General features: G+C 39.6%; 1 protein-coding gene, 1 non-coding gene and 1 pseudogene across 3 annotated transcripts; 2 read left to right on the top strand and 1 right to left on the bottom strand.

The window, feature by feature from the left end:
* Positions 1-4,152: 4,152 nt before the first annotated feature.
* Positions 4,153-5,006, bottom strand: LOC147365319 (H/ACA ribonucleoprotein complex subunit 3 pseudogene; annotated as a pseudogene).
* Positions 4,441-22,458, top strand: TIPIN (TIMELESS interacting protein). 2 transcript variants are annotated; one of them, XM_086322950.1, is made up of 9 exons: positions 4,441-5,602; positions 14,806-14,946; positions 15,061-15,139; positions 15,349-15,424; positions 17,562-17,684; positions 17,913-17,976; positions 20,116-20,322; positions 21,632-21,682; positions 22,071-22,458. In XM_086322950.1, exons 1-9 carry the CDS (start codon positions 5,440-5,442, stop codon positions 22,214-22,216), a joined length of 1,050 nt encoding a protein of 349 aa, XP_086179076.1. In that variant the 5' UTR covers positions 4,441-5,439; the 3' UTR covers positions 22,217-22,458. The 2 variants fall into 2 exon arrangements, with proteins under 2 accessions (XP_086179076.1, XP_086179077.1); XM_086322951.1 differs by having other exon boundaries at positions 21,632-22,458.
* On the top strand, positions 18,388-18,521 carry LOC147365321 (small Cajal body-specific RNA 14). Its single transcript, XR_015135635.1, has one exon.
* Positions 22,459-23,296: the final 838 nt, after the last annotated feature.

Consider the following 23,296-nt stretch of genomic DNA (forward strand, 5'->3'; position numbering starts at 1 on the left):
TATTTCTCTTATTTTAGGGCACCTTCCCATACATCTATCCAAATCCTACCTAATTCCAAGACTCTGGTCAAGTTCCAGATCTTTCCAGAAGTCTTCATCAGCTTCTCCAGCTCTTGTTCATCTTTATTTAGCACTTAACTTTTGGATTAAGCAAATCAGCATTTAACCACATTTTTTCTTCTGTCATTTATAATCGGTCCATGTATATTAAGATTCTTCACTGCAAATAACAGAACCTCGTCTCAGTTCAGTTCAGTAGCTCAGTTGTGTCCGACTCTTTGTGACCCCATGGACTGCAGGACACCAGGCTTCCCTGTCTATCACCAATACCTGGAGCTTACTCAAACTCATTTCCATCGAGTTGGTGATGCCATTCAACCATCTCATCCTCTGTTGTCCCCTTTCCTCCCACCTCCAATCTTTCCCAGCATCAGGGTCTTTTCCAATGAGTCAGTTCTTCTCATCAGGTGGCCAAAGTATTGGAGTTTCAACTTCAGCATAAGTCCTTCCAATAAATATTCAGGACTAATCTCCTTTAGGATGGACTGGTTGGATCTTATTGCTGTCCAAGAGACTCTCAAGAGTCTTCTCCAACACCACAGTTCAAAAGCATCAATTCTTTGGCACTCAGCTTTCTTTATGGTCCAACTCTCACATCCATACATGACTACTGGGAAAACCAAAGCTTTGACTAGATGGACTTTGTTGGCAAAGTAATGTCTCTGCTTTTTAATAAGCTGTCTATTAAGTTGGTCATAACTTTTCTTCCAAGGAGCAAGTGTCTTTTAATTTCATGGCTGCAGTCACCATCTGCAGTGATTTTGGAGACCCCCAAAATAAAATCTGTCACTGTTTCCATATCTATTTGCCATGAAGTGGTGGGACTGGATGCCATGATCTTAGTTTTCTGAATGTTGAGTTTTAAGCCAGCTTTTTCACTCTCCTCTTTCACTTTCATCACGAGGCTCTTCAGTTCTTCTTCACTTTCTGTCATAAGGGTGGTATTATTTGCATATCTGAGGTTATTGATATTTCTCCTGGCAATCTTGATTCCAGCTTGTGCCTCATCCAGCCCAGCGTTTCACATGATGTACTCTGCATAGAAGTTAAATAAGCAGGGTGACAATACACAGCCATGACATACTCCTTTCCCAGATTTGGAACCAGTCCGTTGTTCCATGTCCAGTTCTAACGGTTGCTTCCTGACCTGCATACAGATTTCTCAAGAGGCAGGTCAGGTGGTCTGGTATTCCCATCTCTTGAAGAATTTTCCACAGTTTGTTGTGATCTATACAGTCAAAGGCTTTGGCATAGTCAACAAAGCAGAAGTAGATGTTTTTCTAGATGTTTTCTCTTGCTTTTTTGATGATTCAACAGATGTTGGCAACTTGATCTCTGGTTCTTCTGGCTTTTCTAAATCCATGAACATCTGGATGTTGAACATCCGGAAGTTTATGGTTTATATACTGTTGAAGTCTGACTCATTATTAGTAGTTTAAACAGAAAAGAAATGTATTAAAGGATACGGATGGCTCCTAGCATCTCTGAGTGGTCAGGAAATGAGGTTTGGCAGCTGACAGGCTGATGTCAAAACTGTGCTGGTCTCCTGCTCTAGTGCAGACTCTACTGGTGCCACCACTGGGCAAAAGTGGACTTGCCCTCTCGCCCCTGACACTGGACACGTGACTACTGGCACCTCTAGCCTCACTGCCCTTGGAAGCTGGTTTCTTTTTTTTTCCAGAATGGGCTGCAAGCAGTGCCTCCATCTTCACGTCACCCTATTCTGACCTGAAGCCTATTTAGTTGTGGAGCTGGGGTATACAAGATATATCTAATTGTGTGGGACCCTGAGAAGATGAGTTTTTTGCTGCCAAATATAGAAAGTATGTTTTGAAGGTTATCTTACCAATTTGGCTTATTACCTAAAACACATAAGACTCAATAAATACCTGTTGATTTATTACTCTTCAGTATCTTGCATTAAAACAATACCTTTGGAATCAGCTAATCTACACCTTTTGTCTTACAAAGGAGCAAACAAAGCAATGAAGTGATTTGACGGTGGTCAGACTTTTAGCTCTTGGTGGAGCTGATGTTATGCTTTGAGGATGATGTGAATGAATATGTTAGTCGTTCCTCTGTCCATGGAATTCTCCAGGCAAGAATACTGGAGTAGGTAGCCATTCCCTTCTCCAGGGAGTGTTCCCAACCCAGGGATAAAATACAAGTCTCCCACGTTGCAGGCAGATTCTTTGCCATCTGAGCTACCAGGGAAGCCATAAAGTCCAGGCAGGAAAAATTCCCAAATGTCTAATACAGTGATGTAATAGGTTTCTCGTGCTGAAATTGCTTACATGACTTATTGTGAAAGTACTAGCTATTTATATTCTTAATATTTTTGGGAACACTCTAATTTTCCAGATTTGAAAAATAAAAGCACTAGCTTATTTTTTTCTATTTTATTATTTGTGGCAGTCTACTAATTTCCCCCCAACATCTTTTCACCCCTTCTTCCACAGTAATGGAAACCCTGAGTTTTTACTGGGCCATGGTCACCAAGAATAAAGACTATATCCCCAGTTTCTTTTGCAGCTGTGTGTGGCCATGGGTTTACGTTCTGGATGTACCCACAGTTGTTGTATGCAACTTCTGGGAAATGTTCTTAGAAATGTTGAGTCATGCCCTTTTCTCTTTCCTCCTCCCCGCTGATTGGAATGCAGTGGAGCTGTAGAAGACATTTCAGAAGAGGAAGTGAACTTGAGAATGGAATTCTTTTGTGGTAAAGCAAGAAGATAGGATCTTACCAACAACGAACTTACTACCTCCCAACTTCTTGTAGATGAGAGACAAACTTTCTACCTTGTTTATTGTTATTTTAGTTTATTTCATTTACGTTAGCTTTTTTCCCCTGTTATTTGTAGCTGGCCAAATCCTAATTAATAATCCCTGGGCTGGGGAAACAGTGGAAACAGTGGCGGACTTTATTTTTCTGGGCTCCAAAATCACTGCAGATGGTGACTGCAGCCATGAAATTAAAAAACGCTTGCTCCTTGGAAGGAAAGTTATGATCAACCTAGATAGCATATTCAAAAGCAGAGACATTACTTTGCCAACAAAGGTCCATCTGGTCAAGGCTATGGTTTTTCCTGTGGTCATGTATGGATGTGAGAGTTGGACTGTGAAGAAAGCTGAGCATCGAAGAATTGATGCTTTTGAACTGTGCTGTTGGAGAAGACTCTTGAGAGTCCCTTGGACTGCAAGGAGATCCAACCAGTCCATTCTAAAGGAGATCAGTCCTGGGTGTTCATTGGAGGGACTGATGCTGAGGCTGAAACTCCAATACTTTGGCCACCTGATGCGGAGAGCTGACTCATTTGAAAAGACCCTGATGCTGGGAAAGATTGAAGGTGGGAGGCGAAGCGGATGACAGAGGATGAGATGGTTGGATGGCATCACTGACTCAAGGGACATGAGTTTGGGTGAACTCCGGGAGTTGGTGATGGGCAGGGAGGTCTGGTGTGCTGTGGTTCATGGGGTTGCAGAGTCGGACACAACTGAGCGACTGAAATAGAACTGGGCTGGTCACCTTGATTATTCATGCTGATGCAGACCTGACTGGGTGATATGATCCCAACTTGGGCATGTTATGTACATGACAGGGGAAAATCGATGCCGCAGTCTTGAACTGGAGTCCTCAAGTACACAGCAGACCACTACTACCAACCACTCTAGTACATAAAGCCCAGATAACTCCAGCCAACTGATAAGACACAGAGACTTGGCTTTTTAAATGTGATTTAGAAATAGTTCATGGTCTTTGTTTTAAAATATTTTTCTCATTTCTCTTCTTTCAAACCTCACCTCTGGACTGGGTTCCCAGCTTGCCAGAAAAGCTTTTACACGCTATACTCAATCTTTGTTCTTTAATAGTCTACTTTTTCTTTAACACTCCATTTTTCCCCTAGCTCTTTCAAAGCATTTTAATAACCTGGGAATGATTCAAAGTATGAAAAGAAGATTCAAACATCTTCCCTTTAAAGAGGAGCAAGGGTCATAGAAAGGCCTCAGGGCTCACAGATTGGAGAGTCTGGTTTCAGAAAGTCTCTTGAAGGCTAGCAGGCAGCTGAAGAGACATAAAATTTTAATAGATCCTCAGAGGATGGGACATGGTTGCTGGGTCCTGAGCACCTTGAAGCATTTCTTTTCTGTGTATTTGTTTGGCCGCACTGGGTCTTAGTTGCGGCATGTGGGATCTTTTGTTGTGGAGCAAAGACTTGTTGTGATGCTCGGCTTCATTAGTTGCGGCACTCAGGCTTACTTGCATGTGGGATCTTAGTTTCCCTACCAGGGATCAAATCCAAGTCCCCTGCATTGCAAGGCGGATTCTTAACACTGAACCACCAGTGAAGTCCAATGAATGTTTCTTTCCTTATCTTTTTTTTTTAAATATTTATTTATTTATTTGACTGCACCAAGTCTTAGTTGCAGCATGTGGGATCTAGTTCCCCAACCAGGGATTGAACCCCGGGCCCTCTGCCATGGGACCATGGAGTCCTAGACACTGGACCACCAGGGAGGTCCCGAAGGGTTCCTTGATCGTGATGCGGTGTCAAAGTATTTGTCTGGGGAGAACCGAGCAGGATGGGCTGAGCAGGTCTGTTGTTCCACAGTGTCAAGCTTCTTCAGCATGTAGACAAGGTCTCCCTGCTCATTGAGGTAATACTGGAGAAAACCGACCACACTGAAGCCAGAGTTTCCAATTCCATGTGCAGCTGCCTCTAACTGATGGCCTCATGTGTTTTCAACACTATTCACTTTTAAAAACACCAAACAATTCTAAAAGTTTTAAATGACATGGCCTATGTGAAAGCTATATATTTTTTTACATGTCTGGTGCAATTGCTAAGGAAAATGTATTTCTAGTATTTCTCCCACGTGAAATAGGACAGTCAGACATTAATATGTCAGTGCCTTACAACTGTGGTAGTTACATTCACATGGTGCATGCTCAGTGGCTCAGTGGTGTTCTACCCTTTGCCACCATATAGACTGTAGTCAGCCAGGCTCCTGTGTCCATGGGATTTTCCAGGCAAGAATAGGGGAGTGGGTTGTCATTTCCTCCTCCAAGGGATCCCGTGGTAGGCGGCTTCCTTCCCACTGAGCCACCTGAGAATTCATGTTGAAGGATTTCTGTTAGTAAATCTGAAGAATCGGTAGTTTCTTAGAAAATTCTGTTTGCCTCTATCCTTAATATTCCATCCACAGTCCAGTTTTCTAAAAAACCTGAGATCTATTTCCAAAGTCTAAAGTGCATAGAGCATAAGCAACACGAACATCACACGAGCAAGGAGGTAAAGCTTCTCGGAGGAATTCAGGAAGGCGGATGCGGTGCGGAGGGCAGTAGTGCGATGGGCTGGACCTGGGAAAGGTTGGCTAGACATGGGTGGGCGAGACCTGGGGGAGGTGGGTCTGGTAGGCACCGCCCAGGGTGTGCGCAGATTTGGCGCCGAACGCCAAGGAATCTTCTCGCGAGAGTTCGAGAGAAACGTGGTTTTTCTGCCGCGCGGAACTCTGCGCTGTTGGCGGCAGCGTCCGGAGCGAGGTGAGAGCGGGCTGAGGGGCGAGTGAAATTACGGAGGGGAGAGATGGTCCAGGTAGTCAGGCGGGGGAGCGGGCATGCTGGGCAGTCGTAAGGAGGGAGAGAGGAAGCAGGCGGACATGACTTAGACGGACGTGGGCTGATTTAGGACTGCAGGGAAGGGAGGCCTGACCGGCCACGACCTGTGCAGAGAGGAGGTCGGTGGGGATCAGAGCTGCCGCTTTTACTTCGTTTACGTTCGGGTCTGCCACTCACTAAACCAAACCTTTTAGTGGAAGGGAACGTGTGTCAGATACATCTTTTACATCTCTGGCTTCTGTATCGCGATTTCTAAACTCAGGAGTCGCCCTGTGAATGTTGAATGAATACGGTTGAAAGAGAGGATAGACAAGGAAGCACGGAAGAGGGGAGATTGGAGAAGAGGGATAGGATGGGAAGTTTTGTGGTTTTAAGCCTGGGTAGCAAAGAAGATCATGGGGTCAGTTTGGTAGGATTTCTGGCAAGGTCTTCTGTTTTGATAACTTAAAAGTTGGACGTTGGACACCTAAGACTGTGGGAATGAATTTATATATTAAATTTCTTTGTTGCCTTCACTCCTCTGCGATTCTGAGGCCTAGAGGAGGAAGTCCTCTAGGTCGCTCTGTGCGACCCCAGAGACGGCAGCCCACCAGGCTCCCCCGTCCCTGGGATTCTCCAGTCAAGAACACCGGAGTGGGTTGTCATTTCCTTCTCCAATTATACTTAATATAGTTTGTGGCCTTGTTACCTCATTCATAGCTCCATTTTGGCTTCAAAGATGTGAACCACATTTCTTTCCAGGAGGCTTAAGCAGAATGGGGCTAAGTATACTTTTTGATGATATAAAACTAGATTATTTTAGGTTCGCCAAAAAGTTTTTTGTTGTTGTTGTTGTTGTTGTATAATGGCTCTAATAGCACTTAGTTGTCTTTAACTTCATTGAAAACAAATTTGTTAGATTGTATTGTGACAGCTGTCATATCAGCATGCATTAAAAAAAAAACTTATCAAAATTGGTGAATTTTTGTGTAGCCATTTTAATATTGAAGATGGAAGAAAAAAGCATTTTTGGCATATTATGCTTTATTAAGAAAGGTAAAAATGCAACTGAAACAAAAAAAGATTTGTACAGTGTATGGAGAAGGTGCTGTGGCTGAGCAAAAGTGTTAAAAGTGGTTTACACAGTTTCATGCTGGAGATTTCTCGCTGGATGATGCTCCATGGTCTGGTAGACCAGTGAATAAATTGAGACATTGAGAACAGTCAACGTTATACTACATGGGAGATAGCTGACATACTCAAGATATCGAAATCAGGCATGGAAAGTCATTTGCACCAGCTTGGTTCTGTTCATCGCTTTGATATTTGGGTTCCACATAAGTGATAAAAACCTTCTTGACCTTAGTTTTGCATGCAATTCCTAACTTAAATGTAACAAAAAACTTCCATTTTTAAAACAATTTGTTATGGGTGATTAAAAATGGATACACTACAATAATGTGGAATGGAAGAGATCCTGGGGCAAGGGAAGTGAACCATGAACCGCACCAAAGGCCTGTCTTCATCCCAAGAAGGTGATGTTGTGTATATGGTGGGATTGGAAGGAAGTTGTCTCTTATAAGCTCTTTCTGGAAAACCAAAGGATTGATTCCAACAAATACTGGTCCCAATTTGTTGTTCACTCACTAAGTGTTATCCTACTCTTTGTGACATGATGGACTGCGGCACAACTGGCTTCCCTGTCCTTCAGTATCTCCCCGAGTTTGCTCAGACTTATGTCTATTAAGTCAGTGACGCCATCCAACCATCTCATCCTTTGTTGCCCCTTCTCCTCTTGCCCTCAATCTTTCCCAGCATCAGGGTCTTTTCCAATGAGTTGGCTCTTTGCATCAGATGGCCAAATTATTAGTTTCAGCATCAGTCCATCCAATGAATATTCAGGGTACATTCCTTTAGGATTGACTGGTTTGACCTCCTTGCAGTCCAAGGGACTCTCAAGAATCTTCTCCAGCACTGCAGTTCAAAGGCATCAGTTCTTCAGTGCTCAGCCTTCTTTACGGTCCAACTCTCAGGTCCGTACCTGACGGCTGGAAAAACCATAGCTTTGACTATATGGACCTTTGTTGGCAAAGTGATGTCTCTGCTTTTTAATACTCTGTCTAGGTTTGTCATAGTTTTTCTACCAGGGAGCAAGCGTCTTTCAATTTCATGCCTGCAGTCACCATCCACAGTGATTCTGGAGCTCAAGAAAATGAAATCTGCCAGTGTCCATATTAGACCAGCTGAAAGCACTTAACAGAAAGCATCTGGAATTAGTTAACAGAAAACAAATAGAATGCAAGACCATATGTTTCTTTTCTTTCTTTTAAAAATATTTATTTGTTTAAAATTCACTTATTTTTAATTGAAGGGTAATTGTTCACAATATTGTGTTGGCCTCTGCCATACATCAACATGATCAGCCATAGATATACGTAAGTCCCCTCCCTCTTGAGCCTCGCTCTCACCTCCCACCCCTCTAGGATGTTGCAGAGCCCCAGTTTGAGTTCTCTGAGTCATGAAACAAAGTCCTATTGGTTATCTATTTTACATATGGTAGTATATATGCCTCCATGTTTCTCTCTCAATTCATCCCACCCTCTCCTTCTTGCTCCCCTCCTTGTCCATAAGTTTTTTCTCTATGTCTGCATCTCCACTGCTGCCCTGCAGATAGGTACATTACTACCATCTTTCTAGATTCTATATATATATGCATTATATACTATATTTGTTTTCCTGTTTCTGACTTCATTATGTATAATAGGCTCTAGATTGGTCCACTTCATTAGAACTGACTCAGATGTGTCCCTTTTAATGGCTGAGTAATATTCCATCGTATATATGTATCACTGTTTCTTTTATCCATTCATCAGTCGATGGACATCTAAGTTGCTTCCGTGTCCCAATTCTTGGAAGTAGTGCTGCAGAGGACATTGGGGTACGTGTGCCTTTTTCAGTTTTGATTTCCTCAGAGTATATGCCAAGTAGTGGGGTTGCTGGGTCCTATGTCAGTTCTACTCCCAGTTTTTTGAGGAATCGTATTTTCCGTAGTGGCTGTATCAGTTTACTTTCCCACCAGTAGAGCAAGAGGGTTCCCTTTTCTCCACACCCTCTCCAGCGTTTATCATTTGTGGATTTTTGATGATGGCCATTCTCACCGGTGTGAGGTGATACCTCATTGTAGTTTTGATTTTCATTTCTCTAATAATGAGCAATGTTGAGCATTTTTTCATGTTTTTATTAGCTATCTGTATGTCTTCTTTGGAGAAATGTCTGTTTAGGTCTTTGCCCACTTTTTGATTGGGTTGTTTTGTTTTTCTGGTATCATATATTTCTTTGATAATCAGGCAAAAACTGTTACAGCTTGGCTGGGAAGTTCTGATTCATCCACCAGACATTGCACCTTGGGATTTCCGTTTATTTTGGTCTGTACAAAATTCTCTTAATGGAAAAAACATCTCCATTCTCTGGAAGACTATAAAAAGCACCTAGAACTGTTCTTTTCTAAAAAAGATAAATAGTTTTGAGAAGATGGAATTACAAACTTGTCTTAAAAATGGCAGAAGGTAGTGGAGCAACAGTGAATACGTTCTTCAATCATGTTCTTGGTGAAAATGAAAAATATATCTTCTATTTTTACTTAAAAACCAAAGAAACTTCAGTATGACCTTTAACTGCTTTCCAGTTTTGAAGATCTGTGATTGATAACTGTGTTTTGTTTTTATGTACTTGTTGTCTTGGAAACAGAATTGGCGAGACTTCGGAAATCGTCTGGCTCTAGTAGTTGTATAGTTTTGGGGAAATTTTGAAATTCTTCATTCCTCCATTCAACAATTATTTTTTATTATTTTTGTTTTTTTTAGTGGTCCATTGCAGTTATTAATCCTGCTAGATGGAAATTACAATTGTCAAGTATCATTGCCATCAGAACTCTTCCCTGTCCAAATTCAGGAACTGAACAGATTCAGATAACTTTTTGAGATATCTTTCTTTCATGAACTCTCATGTTTGTTATCCACAACTCAGGAATCTGATAGATTGGGATAAAGCATTACACCACCCATGACCTGAACTCACTAAAAGTGACTCTCAGTATCTGAATTCCGGAAACATGGATTTGGATAGTGAGGATTCTTGGGCTACTTGTTCTGGCAGTGAAATGAGAAAGATCAGTTTGGTCACTTCAGTTCTCCTCTCTGGGACCAGCACTTTGTTCTCTCCTCCAGGGTTCCAGCCTTGCCCTCCAAGAGTCCCTTTCCTGTCCATTTCCCTCTTGGCCATATTTGAAGTAGGCATTGGGAGGTGTGCTCTCCTTTGGGGCTGTAGAGCCGCCCAGGTTTTCTGCTAGTTCAAGTTGGGAGGGCCAAGATCAGGAACTATTTCTCCAACACCAGCTCTGGGGATACAGTAGAGGAGAACAGAGACCCACCTTATCATTGCCCTTTTAGAGCTACAGTCTCCAAGGGGAGACAAACATTTATCAAATAATGACACAACATTCTCTATGCTTTGTCTAACCCTCAGGCCACTAGACCTTTACAAAGCCTCTTCTCTGACTGCTCATCCCTTTCAGATCTCAACTGTCAAATCAGAAAAATCTCCCCCAATTTTCCTAAATTAAATCCTCTATAAGCATTCAAAATGTCAAGTAGTAGTTTCATAGCACTTACCCAGACCCCAATATGAGGTTCTATGTGTGAAGTCTGTAGAGAAGTAGGAAGGTGCTAAATCTCGCAGGGCCTTAGAGTCTTATCATTATGTTAAGAGCAGCAGAAAGTTATTGACGTGTTTAAGCCTGGTAGTGATGTGATTAGCTTGACATTTCCAAGGTACAGTTCAGTTCAGTTCAGTCGCTCAGTCGTGTCCAACTCTTTGCGACCCCATGAATCGCAGCATGCCAGGCCTCCCTGTCCATCACCAACTCCCAGAGTTCACTCAAACTCATGTCCATCGAGTCGGTGATGCCATCCAACCATCTCATCCTCTGTCGTCCCCTTCTCCTCCTGCCCCCAATCCTTCCCAGCATCAGAGTCTTTACCAGTGAGTCAGCTCTTCTCATGAGGTGGCCAAAGTACTGGAGTTTCTATTCAGTTTCTATTCAGCTTCAGCATCAGTCCTTCCAAAGAACACCCAGGACTGATCTCCTTTAGAATGGACTGGTTGGATCTCCTTGCAGTCCAAGGGACTCTCAGGAGTCTTCTCCAACACCACAGTTCAAGCATCAATTCTTCAGCACTCAGCTTTCTTCACAGTCCAACTCTCACATCCATACATGACCACTGGAAAAACCAAAGCCTTGACTAGATGGACCTTTGTTGGCAAAGTAATATCTCTGCTTTTTAATATGCTATCTAGGTTGGTCGTAACTTTCCTTCCAAGGAGTGTCTTTTAATTTCATGGCTGCAGTCACCATCTGTAGTGATTTTGGAGCCCCCCAAAATAAAGTCTGACACTGTTTCCACTGTTTCCCCGTCTATTTCCCATGAAGTGATGGAACCAGATGCTATGATCTTAGTTTTCTGAATGTTGAGTTTTAAGCCAACTTTTTCACTCTCCTCTTTCACTTTCATCAAGAGGCTTTTTAGTTCCTCTTCACTTTCTGCCATAAGGGTGGTGTCATCTGTATATCTGAGGTTCTTGATATTTCTCCTGGCATTCTTGATTCCAGCTTGTGCTTCCTTCAGCATAGTGTTTCTCATGATGTACTCTGCATATAAGTTAAATAAGCAGGGTGACAATATACAGCCTTGATGTACTTCTTTTCCTATTTGGAACCAGTCTGTTGTTCCATGTCCAGTTCTAACTGTTGCTTCCTGACCTGCATACAGATTTCTCAAGAGGCAGGTCAGATGGTCTGGTATTCCCATCTCTTTCAGAATTTTCCAGTTTATTGTGATCCACACAGTCAAAGGTTGATTTGGTTGATTTGGCATAATCAATAAAGCAGAAATAGATGTTTTTCTGGAATTCTCTTGCTCTTTCGATGATCCAGCGGATGTTGGCAATTTGATCTCTGCTTCCTCTGCCTTTTCTAAAACCAGCTTGAACATCTGGAAGTTCATGGTTCATGTATTGCTGAAGCCTGGCTTGGAGAATTTTGAGCATTACCTTACTAGCGTGTGAGATGAGTACAATTGTGCGGTAGTTTGAGCATTCTTTGGCATTGCCTTTCTTTGGGATTGGAATGAGAACTGACCTTTTCCAGTCCTGTGTTCACTGCTGGGTTTTCCAAATTTGCTGGCATATTGAGTGCAGCGCTTTCACAGCATCATCTTTCAGGATTTGAAATAGCTCAACTGGAATTCCATCACCTCCACTAGCTTTGTTCGTAGTGATGCTTTCTAAGGCCCACTTGACTTCACACTCCAGGATGTCTGGCTCTAGGTCAGTGATCACACCTTCGTGATTATCTTGGTCATGAAGATCTTTTTTGTACAGTTCTTCTGTGTATTCTTGCCACCTCTTTTTAATATCTTCTGCTTCTGTTAGGTCCATACCATTGCTATCCTTTATCGAACCCATCTTTGCATGAAGTGTTCCCTTGGTATCTCTAATTTTCTTGAAGAGATCTCTAGTCTTTCCCATTATGTTGTTTTCCTCTATTTCTTTGCTTTGATCACTGAGGAAGGCTTTCTTATCTCTCCTTGCTATTCTTTGGAACTCTGCATTCAGATGCTTATATTTTTCCTTTTCTCCTTTGCTTTTCGCTTGTCTTCTTTTCACAGCTATTTGTAAGGCCTCCTCAGACAGCCATTTTGCTTTTTTGCATTTCTTTTCCATGGAGATGACTTTTCCAGGATCCCTGTCTCCTGTACAATGTCATGAACCTCCGTCCATAGTTCATCAGGCACTCTGTCTACCAGATCTACTCCCTTAGATCTATTTCTCACTTCCACTGTATAATCATAAGGGATTTGATTTAGGTCATACCTGAATGGTCTAGTGGTTTTCCCTACTTTCTTCAATTTAAGTCTGAACTTGGCAATAAGGAGTTCATGATCTGAGCCACAGTCAGCTCCCGGTCTTATTTTTGCTGACTGTATAGAGCTTCTCCATCTTTAGCTGCAAAGAATATAATCAGTCTGATTTCAGTGTTGACCATCTGGTGATGTCCATGTGTAGAGTCTTCTCTTGTGTTGGTGGAAGAGGGTGTTTGGTATGACCAGTACGTTCTCTTGGCAAAACTCTATTAGCCTTTGCCCTGTTTCATTCCGTACTCCAAGGCCAATTTGCCTGTTACTCCAGGTGTTTCTTGACTTCCTACTTTTGCATTCCAGTCCCCTATAATGAAAAGGACATCTTTTTGGGTGTTAGTCTAAAAGGTCTTGTGCATCTTCATAGAACCGTTCAACTTCAGCTTCTTCAGCATTACTGATTTGGGGCATAGGCTTGGATTACCGTGATATTGAATGGTTTGCCTTGGAAACGAACAGATCATTCTGTCGTTTTTGAGATTGCATCCAAGTACTGCATTTCGGACTCTCTTGTTGACCGTGATGGCTACTCCATTTCTTCTAAGGGATTCCTGCCCGCAGTAGTAGATATAATGGTCATCTGAGTTAAATTCACCCATTCCAGTCCATTTTAGTTCGCTGATTCCTAGAATGTTGATGTTCACTCTTGCCATCTCCTGTTTGACCACTTCAATTTGCCTTGATTCATGGACCTAACATTCCAGGTTCCTATGCAATATTGCTCTTTACAGCATCGGACCTTGCTTCTATCACCAGTCACATGCACAACTGGCTATTGTTTTTGTTTTGGCTCCCTCCCTTCATTCTTTCTGGAGTTATTTCTCCACTGATCTCCAGTAGCATATTGGGCACCTACTGATCTGGGGAGTTCCTCTTTCAGTATCCTATCATTTTGCCTTTTCATACTGTTTGTGGGATTCTCAAGGCAAGAATATGGAAGTGGTTTGCCATTCCCTTCTCCAGTGGACCACATTGTGTCACATTCCAAAGGTTAGTTAAGCTGTAATATGAAGAATGGAGTGAAAGAGCAAAATGGATAGGAGTAATGGAATAATCCAATATATGTTAGGAAGTAGTTGTGGAAATAGAAATGGCAGACTCAAGGAATAATTTGGAAGTAAATGGACAGGGTAAGTAGGATAGGGGAATGAAGTAGTAAGGGTGACTTGCAGGTTTCTGAGTTGTATAGCTGGATTGGTGTCATTTACTGAATGGGGAAATTTTTGAAGATTGGTTTTATACATGGTAAGTTATAGATGCCTTTGAAAAATTTTAGAGCTGTAGAATGAGAAGTAGGGATTTAGAGCTCAGATTTGATGCTTGTGTAGAAATAAAAAATTAGCGAGTCATCTATAAATTAGAGTCATGTGCATAACTGAGTGAAGTGGGCCGAGGATGAAATCTTGTAAACTTATTAACCAGGTTAGAGGAACATGAATCTGCAGAAGTTTAGGAGGCATGTCCAGGAAGGGAGGAAAACCAGATGAGTACTGTGTTTCAGAAGTCAACAAAAATACTTTTCCAGCAAAAGGAACTGATCAAAAGTGTCAGATGTTTCTGAGAGGTCAAGTGAGATGGTATGAAAAGCATTCTTTCAAGTTACCAATCAAGACATTATTTCCATTTCAAAGGAAACTTTACTAGAAAGCCAATATGTAAACAGTATTTTTATTTTTTCCTTTTCTGGCCCCACTGCACAGCTTATGGGATCTTAGTTCCCAGGGCAGGGATTGAACCCAGGCCTCGGGCAGAGCACAGAGCCCTAACCACTGGACCACCCGGGCATTCCCAGTAATAATTTTTAAAACCTCTGGTTGGAGTGGAGGTGAGATTCTTGTACCCTGCCTGTTTCACCCCATTTGGACCACAGTTTGAAACCCTCTGAAAAGTTGAAATCATTTTATAATGGGGAAACTCAACAGTTAAGGTAAAATGTTTTGCTCAAACCCATACTGTTATTTAGTGGTAGGCTGTCCATTAGAACTCAGTTCTTTGAGTTTCTAACTTAGGTTCTTTTTTCTGTAATTGTTATATTCTCCACTTTGTTTCACGATGTGTGAGTTTGAAATATGGTTTAACTGACTGAAAAACATGCATTTTGCTGCAAGTGGAACTTAACTGTGTCATAGAAAAACCGCTTGGATGAATAAACATTTTACTTTTTTTTTTCCCTAGAGGAAAAGATGCTAGAACCACAGGAGAATGGCTTGACTGACCTACCAGATTATGAGCATATAGAAGATGAAACTTTTCCTCCGTTCCCACCTCCAGCCTCTCCAGGGAGAGAAGATGGTGAAGGCGCTGAACCTGAAGAAGGTCCATGACACCAGAGTGGTGTCCATGTCCAGCTATCCCTCTGTCAGCTTTCAAAATGACACATTTAAAATGAGGCTTAAATAAGTAATATTAAATCTTGGTATATTTCACCAGAGTCAGGGAGAGGAGTGCCTGTTCCTGTACCTCCGAAGAGAACAGTTAAAAGGAATATACCCAAGCTGAATGCTGAGAGGTACATTTACTATTTCCTTAAACATTTCTACTTTTCTTTCCATCATCTTTTCCCTCTTATGTTACAAGCTTTTGGTTGGGATGATTTTGGGATCAGATATTTCTAAAGGCATTTTTTTCAGTTTAACAGATAACATTTTTTTCTTATGGTCTTGTTTTGGCCTTGATGGCTTTAGAAAACTTGAAATTTAAAAATACTTCTATTCACAGATTAATTTCAGAGAGAGGGCTGCCAGCATTAAGGCACGTGTTTGAGAAGGCAAAATTCAAAGGTAAAGGTCATGAGGTAAGAAGTGTCTGATTTGTATTTTAGACCTTTGTTTCTTAAAGTATTGGTGAGACTGTGTGCCCATTCTCGTGCTCTCAGGAATCTTAGAATGTTTCACAGATGCTGTCATTCAGCATCATCTCTCTTTAGAAACTGTGATACGTGGAAAGGACATTGAAGACATTTAGGAACTATCAATCTCTGCATAAGTGAACATTTAAAAATTTCCTTTGCATCATGTAGAATGTAGATATAATTTTTTTGCAGATGATATCTTAGTAGAGCTTTGTAATAATTTATGAAGGATTTTCAAATATGTTCTTAAATTATCAACCTCTGGGGTAGGTGTTGGTCCCATTATATAGTAAAGGAAACTGAGTTTTAGTTTTAAGCTTCCACTGCCAGTGGTTAAGAGCAGACCCTTCACTTTTGTTTCATGGACCAGCTAGAGGAACATTAATACAACATGAGCATGATTTTGGTGTGGTGTTCAGGAGAGTTGGAAAGAGGGAAGGGAACTGAAGCAGACAGTAATTCAGAGGTTATTTCACTCCCAGGGGAACTAAGTGAAATAGCCTAGATAGGATATTAATAATAGCAAGGGGATGAACAACATATAATACTTGGAGGTGATTGGGAGGTGCAAAAGTAAAAATTAATCCCCAAATTTTAAACCTAGGAAGCTGAAAAACCTGTATTATATTTTCTTGGTTTCAGTGGATAATAAGGAAGAATATAAGCCTGTGTTCTATTTTGCCACAAAACTAAACCTAAGTCAAGATATTTTAAAACCATGCCCAGCTCAGTTAATTCATTGCTCTTATCGAAATTTTCAGGTAGTAATGATAAACTGGTGCTTTGAATTTGGGACATCTTCATCATTTTCATAAGTTCTTTGTTAAGATAAATAAACTTATATGAAGAATAAATATTTTTGTATTCCTTCACTGAGTGTGGGTGGGCTCTGAGTTTGTCTAGTCTTCTATACTTTGCCTTTGAAAAGTCTTACTATTTTCTCACAGAGTTGCATCACTGATGCCTTTTTTCCAGGTGTGATTTGGGACTTTACACTATTTAGGTATGTCTCTTCTCTGTCCCTTGGGTCTAACATGACATTGTGAGGTGGCTGGTCAACAACTGGAAGATGGTCATAGGTGGTTGAGCCTTTAAAAGAACTTTTATCTTCATCAGAATGAGAACGATAAGACATTATGTTCTCAGTATTACGTATTGAGTTATTGGTAGAGTTTATTGTTTTAACCATGAGCTTCTTATGGTTCAAATACCACCAAGAGCAAATACCACCATCACAATAGTAGTGGACATTTGTGGGCTTGCTTTGTGTCAGGCACTTTACTTGTATTACTTAATCCTCCTAACAACCCTATGAGGTATGTATAATCTCATTTTATTCATGAAGAAAAATTACACAGGTAAAGGGATTTGTTCAAAGTCACACAGCTATTAAGTGGTAGAATTTAGATTTGAATCTATGCAGTCTGATCCAGAGCTTTTAACCACTCTTTTAAAATTCTGTAAGAAAAAAAATTTTTTTTAGTAAAATCAGGAATTTGGAACTTTTTTCATTTATTACTGTGGTTTATTAAATTTTGTTTTTCATTAAAATTTTTTTTAGTGTTAAATTGAAATTTCAAATGTACAGAGGTACTGTGGTCTGAAAATGTTTGCACTTTTCTTGCTGGTCTTCAGTACTTTGCCCTTGGAATTTCTGAGTATATTTTCTCAGCTGATTCTCAATGCTTTCTTCTCCGTATATGATTTTTAGGGGCCTGTCAGTGTGTATAGTTATTTCTAAAAGATAAGCTTGTCATATTTTATTAAATTTACTTTCAAGTATTACTTTATAGTCCTGAAAAGACACATGTGATTATCTTTTAACTTTTATTAAGTTTTCATACTAGGTTTCTTTTTTCCTCTGATTTTTAAAGCCTACTGCAGGTAGAGGATTGCACTGCAATCCTCTAAGCCCTTAATACATACTTTTCTTCTTAAAGTTTCTTCTAAAAGTTTATTAACCTTATAGTTATAGAAGGACACCAGTGACTTTGATACTACTGTTCAATTCTGAAATCTGCTGACAAGGTCACTTGTGAGAATGAATCTTCTATTTAGCATTTTTATTTTTATGTGCCAGGCTGAGGACTTGAAGACACTAATCAGACACATGGAGCACTGGGCACATAGGCTATTCCCTAAACTGCAATTTGAAGATTTTATTGATAGAGTTGAATGTCTGGGAAATAAAAAGGAAGTTCAGGTAGGTGTTGAGATTATTATGAATATCATTCACAATGCTAAATTGTGTAAGGATATATTTAGTTGAGGCTAAGTAGCTCTTTGGGGTCTTCATTTTGCAGTCTTAGTAGAGAAGGGGAGAGTTAATAGTGGTTACTTGGGCACAACTTTTTTTGAAACTTAAGAATAAAATCAGTGACTACTTTCTTCCAAATCTAAGTGAAAATATAAAAATGTCTTTTATTTTCAGACCTGTTTAAAACGAATTCGACTTGATCTCCCTATTTTACATGAAGATTTTGTTAGCAATAATGGTAAGAATATAGGTTTATCTACTTGATAATAAGTTTGCTTTTACAAATGGATCTAGGGGTTGGCAGTGTTACAGGACTGAGTTCTTAGTTTATTTTGAATATATAATTACAGTATAGTAAATAGGAATGAATTAAGATGCCTTGGTACATCTAGAATACACAGTGGTATGCTATTAAGAGATGTAAAAATATCTTTACATGTTCACAAAGAGCATGAGTTTTTGTGAACTGTTGGTCATGACCCATTGGTCTTTTGTAGTGCTTCTTAATAAAAATATATGAAAAGATGCAGTGTTCATATACATGCCCATTATAAAAAAGTGGTTCTGGGAAATTAGCATTTGATGTTGAAATACTTCACATTTCACATAAGAGTACAGATCTTGTATCTATGACGTTAATTAGACCTGTGTGACTGTTCCTGGTATTGATTGCATTTGTTGGTCGTACAGTGCAACCATAGGCAGTCACATATATCAAAACATGGTTCCTGCCGACAGGGTCTGTATAGTTATCAGATTTTCTGTGCGATGGCTCCATACATGTTTGCTTTTTGTTTTTAAAATTTTTAGTAGATGCAGTAGAAAATACAGGCTCCATATAGAATCCCCGAAAGTTATTTATAAGTTGCTTTTAAAGGTGTAAAAGATTGTGATTTAAATAATCCAAGGTTTAATTATTTGGTAAGGTATGGTATGAAGTGTTGGCATGGGATTTGATATGTGAAAGGAATTAGTTATTAGACTGAATCCCACAGCATATCCTACTGGGTCAGTTAGCTTATTCACTGAACTTTTTGAGCTTCGTACTATGTGCTAATGGGCTTCCTTGTGGCTCAGTGGTAAAGAATCTGCCTGCCAATGCAGGAGACATGGGTTGGGAAGATCCCCTGGAGAAGGAAATGGCAACCCACACCACTATTCTTGCCTGGGAAATCCCATGGGCAGAGGAACCTGGTGAGCTGTGATCCATGGGGTCACAAAAGAGTTGGACACAGTGACTAAATAACAACAACACTGTACTATGTATATGTGTGTATATATATATATATATATATACACACACACACACACACCCCCCCCCATAGGAAAGGAGAGTAAATGTAAATTAATATTTCAAATGGTTGTCTTGGTGATATGAATTTTTTTCCCCCACTTGTCAGATCTGATGAGTTATCTTTTTTTTTTTTAACTGCATAATGTGAATGATACAAAGAGAGGTTGAAGTGTCAGCTTTGCCATCTTCTTAGTTCTTGCTTATACTTCTGTTATCTTCTACCTCAAGATGTTCTGTTATTTTGCAAAAATCTTTTAAAGTTACCACTTGTGCATTTTGTTAGGGTTGTTTTGGTTAAAAAAGATAGTATGTCAGTTTGCTTAACTGGGTCATCAGAATATCAGCTATATGTCATAATATGCTGAATTTAAAAAAATGAGGACTCAACTCCACCCTGCCTTGAAGGTAGCTTAGGATAAGTGATAGGTTGTCACTGCCAGTTCTTCTAAATGTAAGTTAGAAGAAGAAATATAAATTTTCCTTAATTCTTAAATGAAGTATAAAGGGAAAATTTAGTATTTACTTTTCATACCCCTGTGAATCATTTTAGGAACATTCTACTTTGAGATAACTGGTGTACAGGGTTTTAAGAATTTATTAAGACTAATAATGTAGAGAGCACTGGATTAAAAAAAAAAATTAGCTTGGAAATATGTCCACAGATCTCTAAATTTCTTTTGCCTTTTTCACTTTGTGTCTGGGTTTTACCGTATATAAAAATAGCCTATATACAATAGTTACTCTGTATCATACAAACAACGTAGCAAGCTAGTAAAATGTTTTTAATGTAAAACAAGGATATGAGTTGGATTCTTTAAGTTCTTTCTTAGCAACTACGAACTTTTGCTCTCTGTTAATGCATATTTTTAAACTAGTATCCGGTTTGACTTAAAATAACTCTTTAAATATTCCTTCTACTTGTTTGAGTCAAGCATGTCAAGCATCTGACATTCTCATACCTCACAAATTGTTTCTTCACGTCTGGTACCTTGTTGCTTTAAACTGGTTTTCAGTCAATAGCTGCAGAAACTCTTTTTCTAACTAGTTTAACACTACAGACACACTTGTTCTTGTCTACTGCAGATGAAGTAGAGGAAAATAATGGCCATGATGTAACTGCTACCGAATTAGATCACTTTCTGACAAGCTCATACGGAAGTGTAGAGTTTGCTTCTGAGTCAAGTAGAAGCCTAACAGAAGAAGAACAACAAAGAATTGAGAGAAATAAACAACTGGCCTTGGAAAGAAGACAGGCAAAGCTACTGAGTAACAGTCAGTCCCTAGGAAATGGTAAATTTTATGCTGCATTTTATGTGCTACCATTAATATATCAAGGGCACGTTAGAAATTGTAACTTCTTTACTATTCCTCCAAATAAAATACCTCGAAGAATAGAAAAGTATGGTACAGTATATTAAATTTATGTATATTCAAGAGAGAGAGTGAGCGAGAGACCTAGTTGGAACCCACAAAGAATACAAGTTCAAGATCGTTTTCTGGGTAGCTGAGCATCTGTTAAAAAATTATTCTAATAATCATTTAAAATTGATTCTGGGTCTTTCAAAAACAGATTCTTCCCTGACTCCTTAAAGCACGTGACATATAATTTTATCTTAATGATCATAATTAAAACATTAATTGCTTTGTTATTTCCTAAACATATAAAATACTCTGCACCCATTGACTACTTTAGAGCCATTTGCTGTGACATGAATAGGTCCCAAATGCTTTTTAATTGCATTGTGTCACTTCTGTTGTGAGCTGTCATATTTGCTTTCTTGTTGATTCCCTTATCTCTTTTAAAACTGCCTTAAATTTTGCTGATTTAAAACAGACTGTGGGTTTGGAAACTGGATAATCAAATTTGGAAAGCTGTATTTAAAAAGTAATTGCAAATTGCTTTTGAATGAAGCACACATAATCACATTTATCTTTGTCAGTTTCCAATCCAGTTTTTCCTTTTGAAGTGGGAAAATAAGAATTATTTTCTTATTATAGTGAAGATACCATGTTATAAAACAAGTTTCATGCAAAATAATGAAATTCTCAAGTGAAAATTATTCTGTGGTATTATCAGTTTTTTTCCAGTTAGAATGAATTTAATTTTTAACCTAACAAATGGATGTTTTATACTACTTTGTGAAAAATTACATGAAGATAGAACTGTTGTTGGTGGCAGTTCTTCCTTGCTGTCATTATCAAAGTTTACTTGGCGATAAGTATTTTAAGGCCCATCTTCTATTTATAATATATGACTTTAAAATTTTCTGAGTAGAAATGAGTATCTTATTTTGTTACTATAGATCACTTATATATCTCATAAGAACATCTGACTTTAAAAAACCTATCTAGTAATTGTGATTTTTGAATGGGAACAGTTGCATTTGGCTATGATTCAGAAGTTTGAGTTCAACTTGCATTTTTAATGGATTTTATAATAATACATGTATTGAAATGGTTTTATTTGGAAGAAAAGGATCATAATTAACATTAAAGTGATCATAGATTTCATTTTTATTGATCTAGACTTGCGAAGAAGTTTGTACTAGGTAAGATCGGATCCGGTGCTTGTAATCAGTAATAACGGTTTCTCTTGCAGACTTGTCAGTGAACACACCCAGCACACAGACCTCTGAGGCGGGCAGTACAGGTGAGGAGCAAAAGGAGGAAGAATCAAATGGATTTAACAAAGACCTTCTAGACAGTCCACATAATGCTGGTGCTGCCAGTACTGTAAACGAAGAGGAGCAGTTAAAAGTTGAGGAAACACAACTGGACCAATCCTTTTAAAATGTACAGTAGTAACTTAAGGCTTCATCTAGAAATGTTCCTCAAGTTGGATAGGCCTCAAGTGAGAACATCTATTAACTTGCTGTCTTCCAAATTTGAGATGACGGTGCAGTGCATTTTATTTGCTTTGAGTGAAAATCTTTATATAGTGAAACTTTTTGATTCCTGTTTAAAATCTGGCATTATTTTAATTATGTTATGTGCTCAATTGCTCAGTTGTGTCTGACTGTGACCCTTATGGATTGTAGCCCGCCAGGCTCTTCTGTCCATAGGATTTTCCAGGCAGGAATCACTGGAATGGGTTTGCCATTTCCTCCTCCGGGGGATCTCGACCCAGGGATCAAGCCTGAGTCTCCAGTGTCTCCTGTATTGCAGGCGGATTCTTCAATGCTGAGCCACTGGGGAGGCCTTATTTATAATTGTTTCTTATTAACTTTCATTGTATATTTTTCTCCTTAGTGTTTATTTGTATTTAAGTATGACCTTGTAAAAACGATTGGTAGTTAATAAGTAGCTTTTGCTGCTTGTGTTCCATTGAATGCCCTGTTTTTATTAAATTGGGTGGTATTTTAAGATGTAAATATGTATAATAAATACTAATGTTTTTTTTTTTAAATAAAAATCTCATGAACTATCCCTACAGGCTTTATAAAAGTTTCTTACTGCTCTTTAGTGCTACACTATATACTTACGGTAAAATGTTTATAGTTGTTATATATGTGTTTACATGTCTTTTGAGAAGTCACTTTAATACTTCCAAGGGTCAGTGAAAAGCTGATGTATTGCCTGGCCTGCATAGGTCCTAGGGAAATTCGTATGCTCCTTGGTACCTTTTGTTGTTCAATCACTAAGTTGTATCCCACTCTTTGTGACCCCATGGACTGTGGCACACCAGGCTCTTCTGTCCATGGGGTTCTCCAGGCAATACTGGAGTGGCTTACCATTTCCTTCTCCAGAGATCTTCTCAGACCAGGGATCAAACCCATATCTTCTGTATTGGCAGGCAGATTCTTTACCACTGAACCATCAGGGAAGGTTGGTACCTTACTGGCTAGTTAGTTGGAGAGAAATTTGCAAAGTATCATGGGCACCTCGGGAGGATTCACAGGAGAGCTTGCATTGGTGGAGATGCCAAGGATTGGGAAGAACATGTACAATAATATAGAAATGAAAATCTAGGAAATAAGAGATTTGGGAATGGTGGATATGAGGCTGAAGTGTTAGAAGCACGTGGTGGGAAGACCTAATTGGAGTCTTTCCAGCCTCAGTTTATCAACTTGGTGGAGGGGTAATTATAGACAGTACTATGTTGAGAATCAAGTTTAAATGTTTGTCTGGTTCTTAGGAGATTCCTACGGGGGAGAGGGCAAGGCAAAGCTAATCTTTACGAACTAGGACATGGGAAAGTTGCTTTTTGGGAGAGGGTGTAGACTCGCAAAGTGATGGTGCTAAGTAATAAGTCTCCAGCAAGAGC

This window comes from Bos grunniens, chromosome 10 (assembly GCF_055505025.1).
Source record: "Bos grunniens cultivar Pamir isolate PY7600 chromosome 10, Bosgru_T2T1.0, whole genome shotgun sequence".
Classification (NCBI taxonomy): Eukaryota; Metazoa; Chordata; class Mammalia; order Artiodactyla; family Bovidae; genus Bos; species Bos grunniens.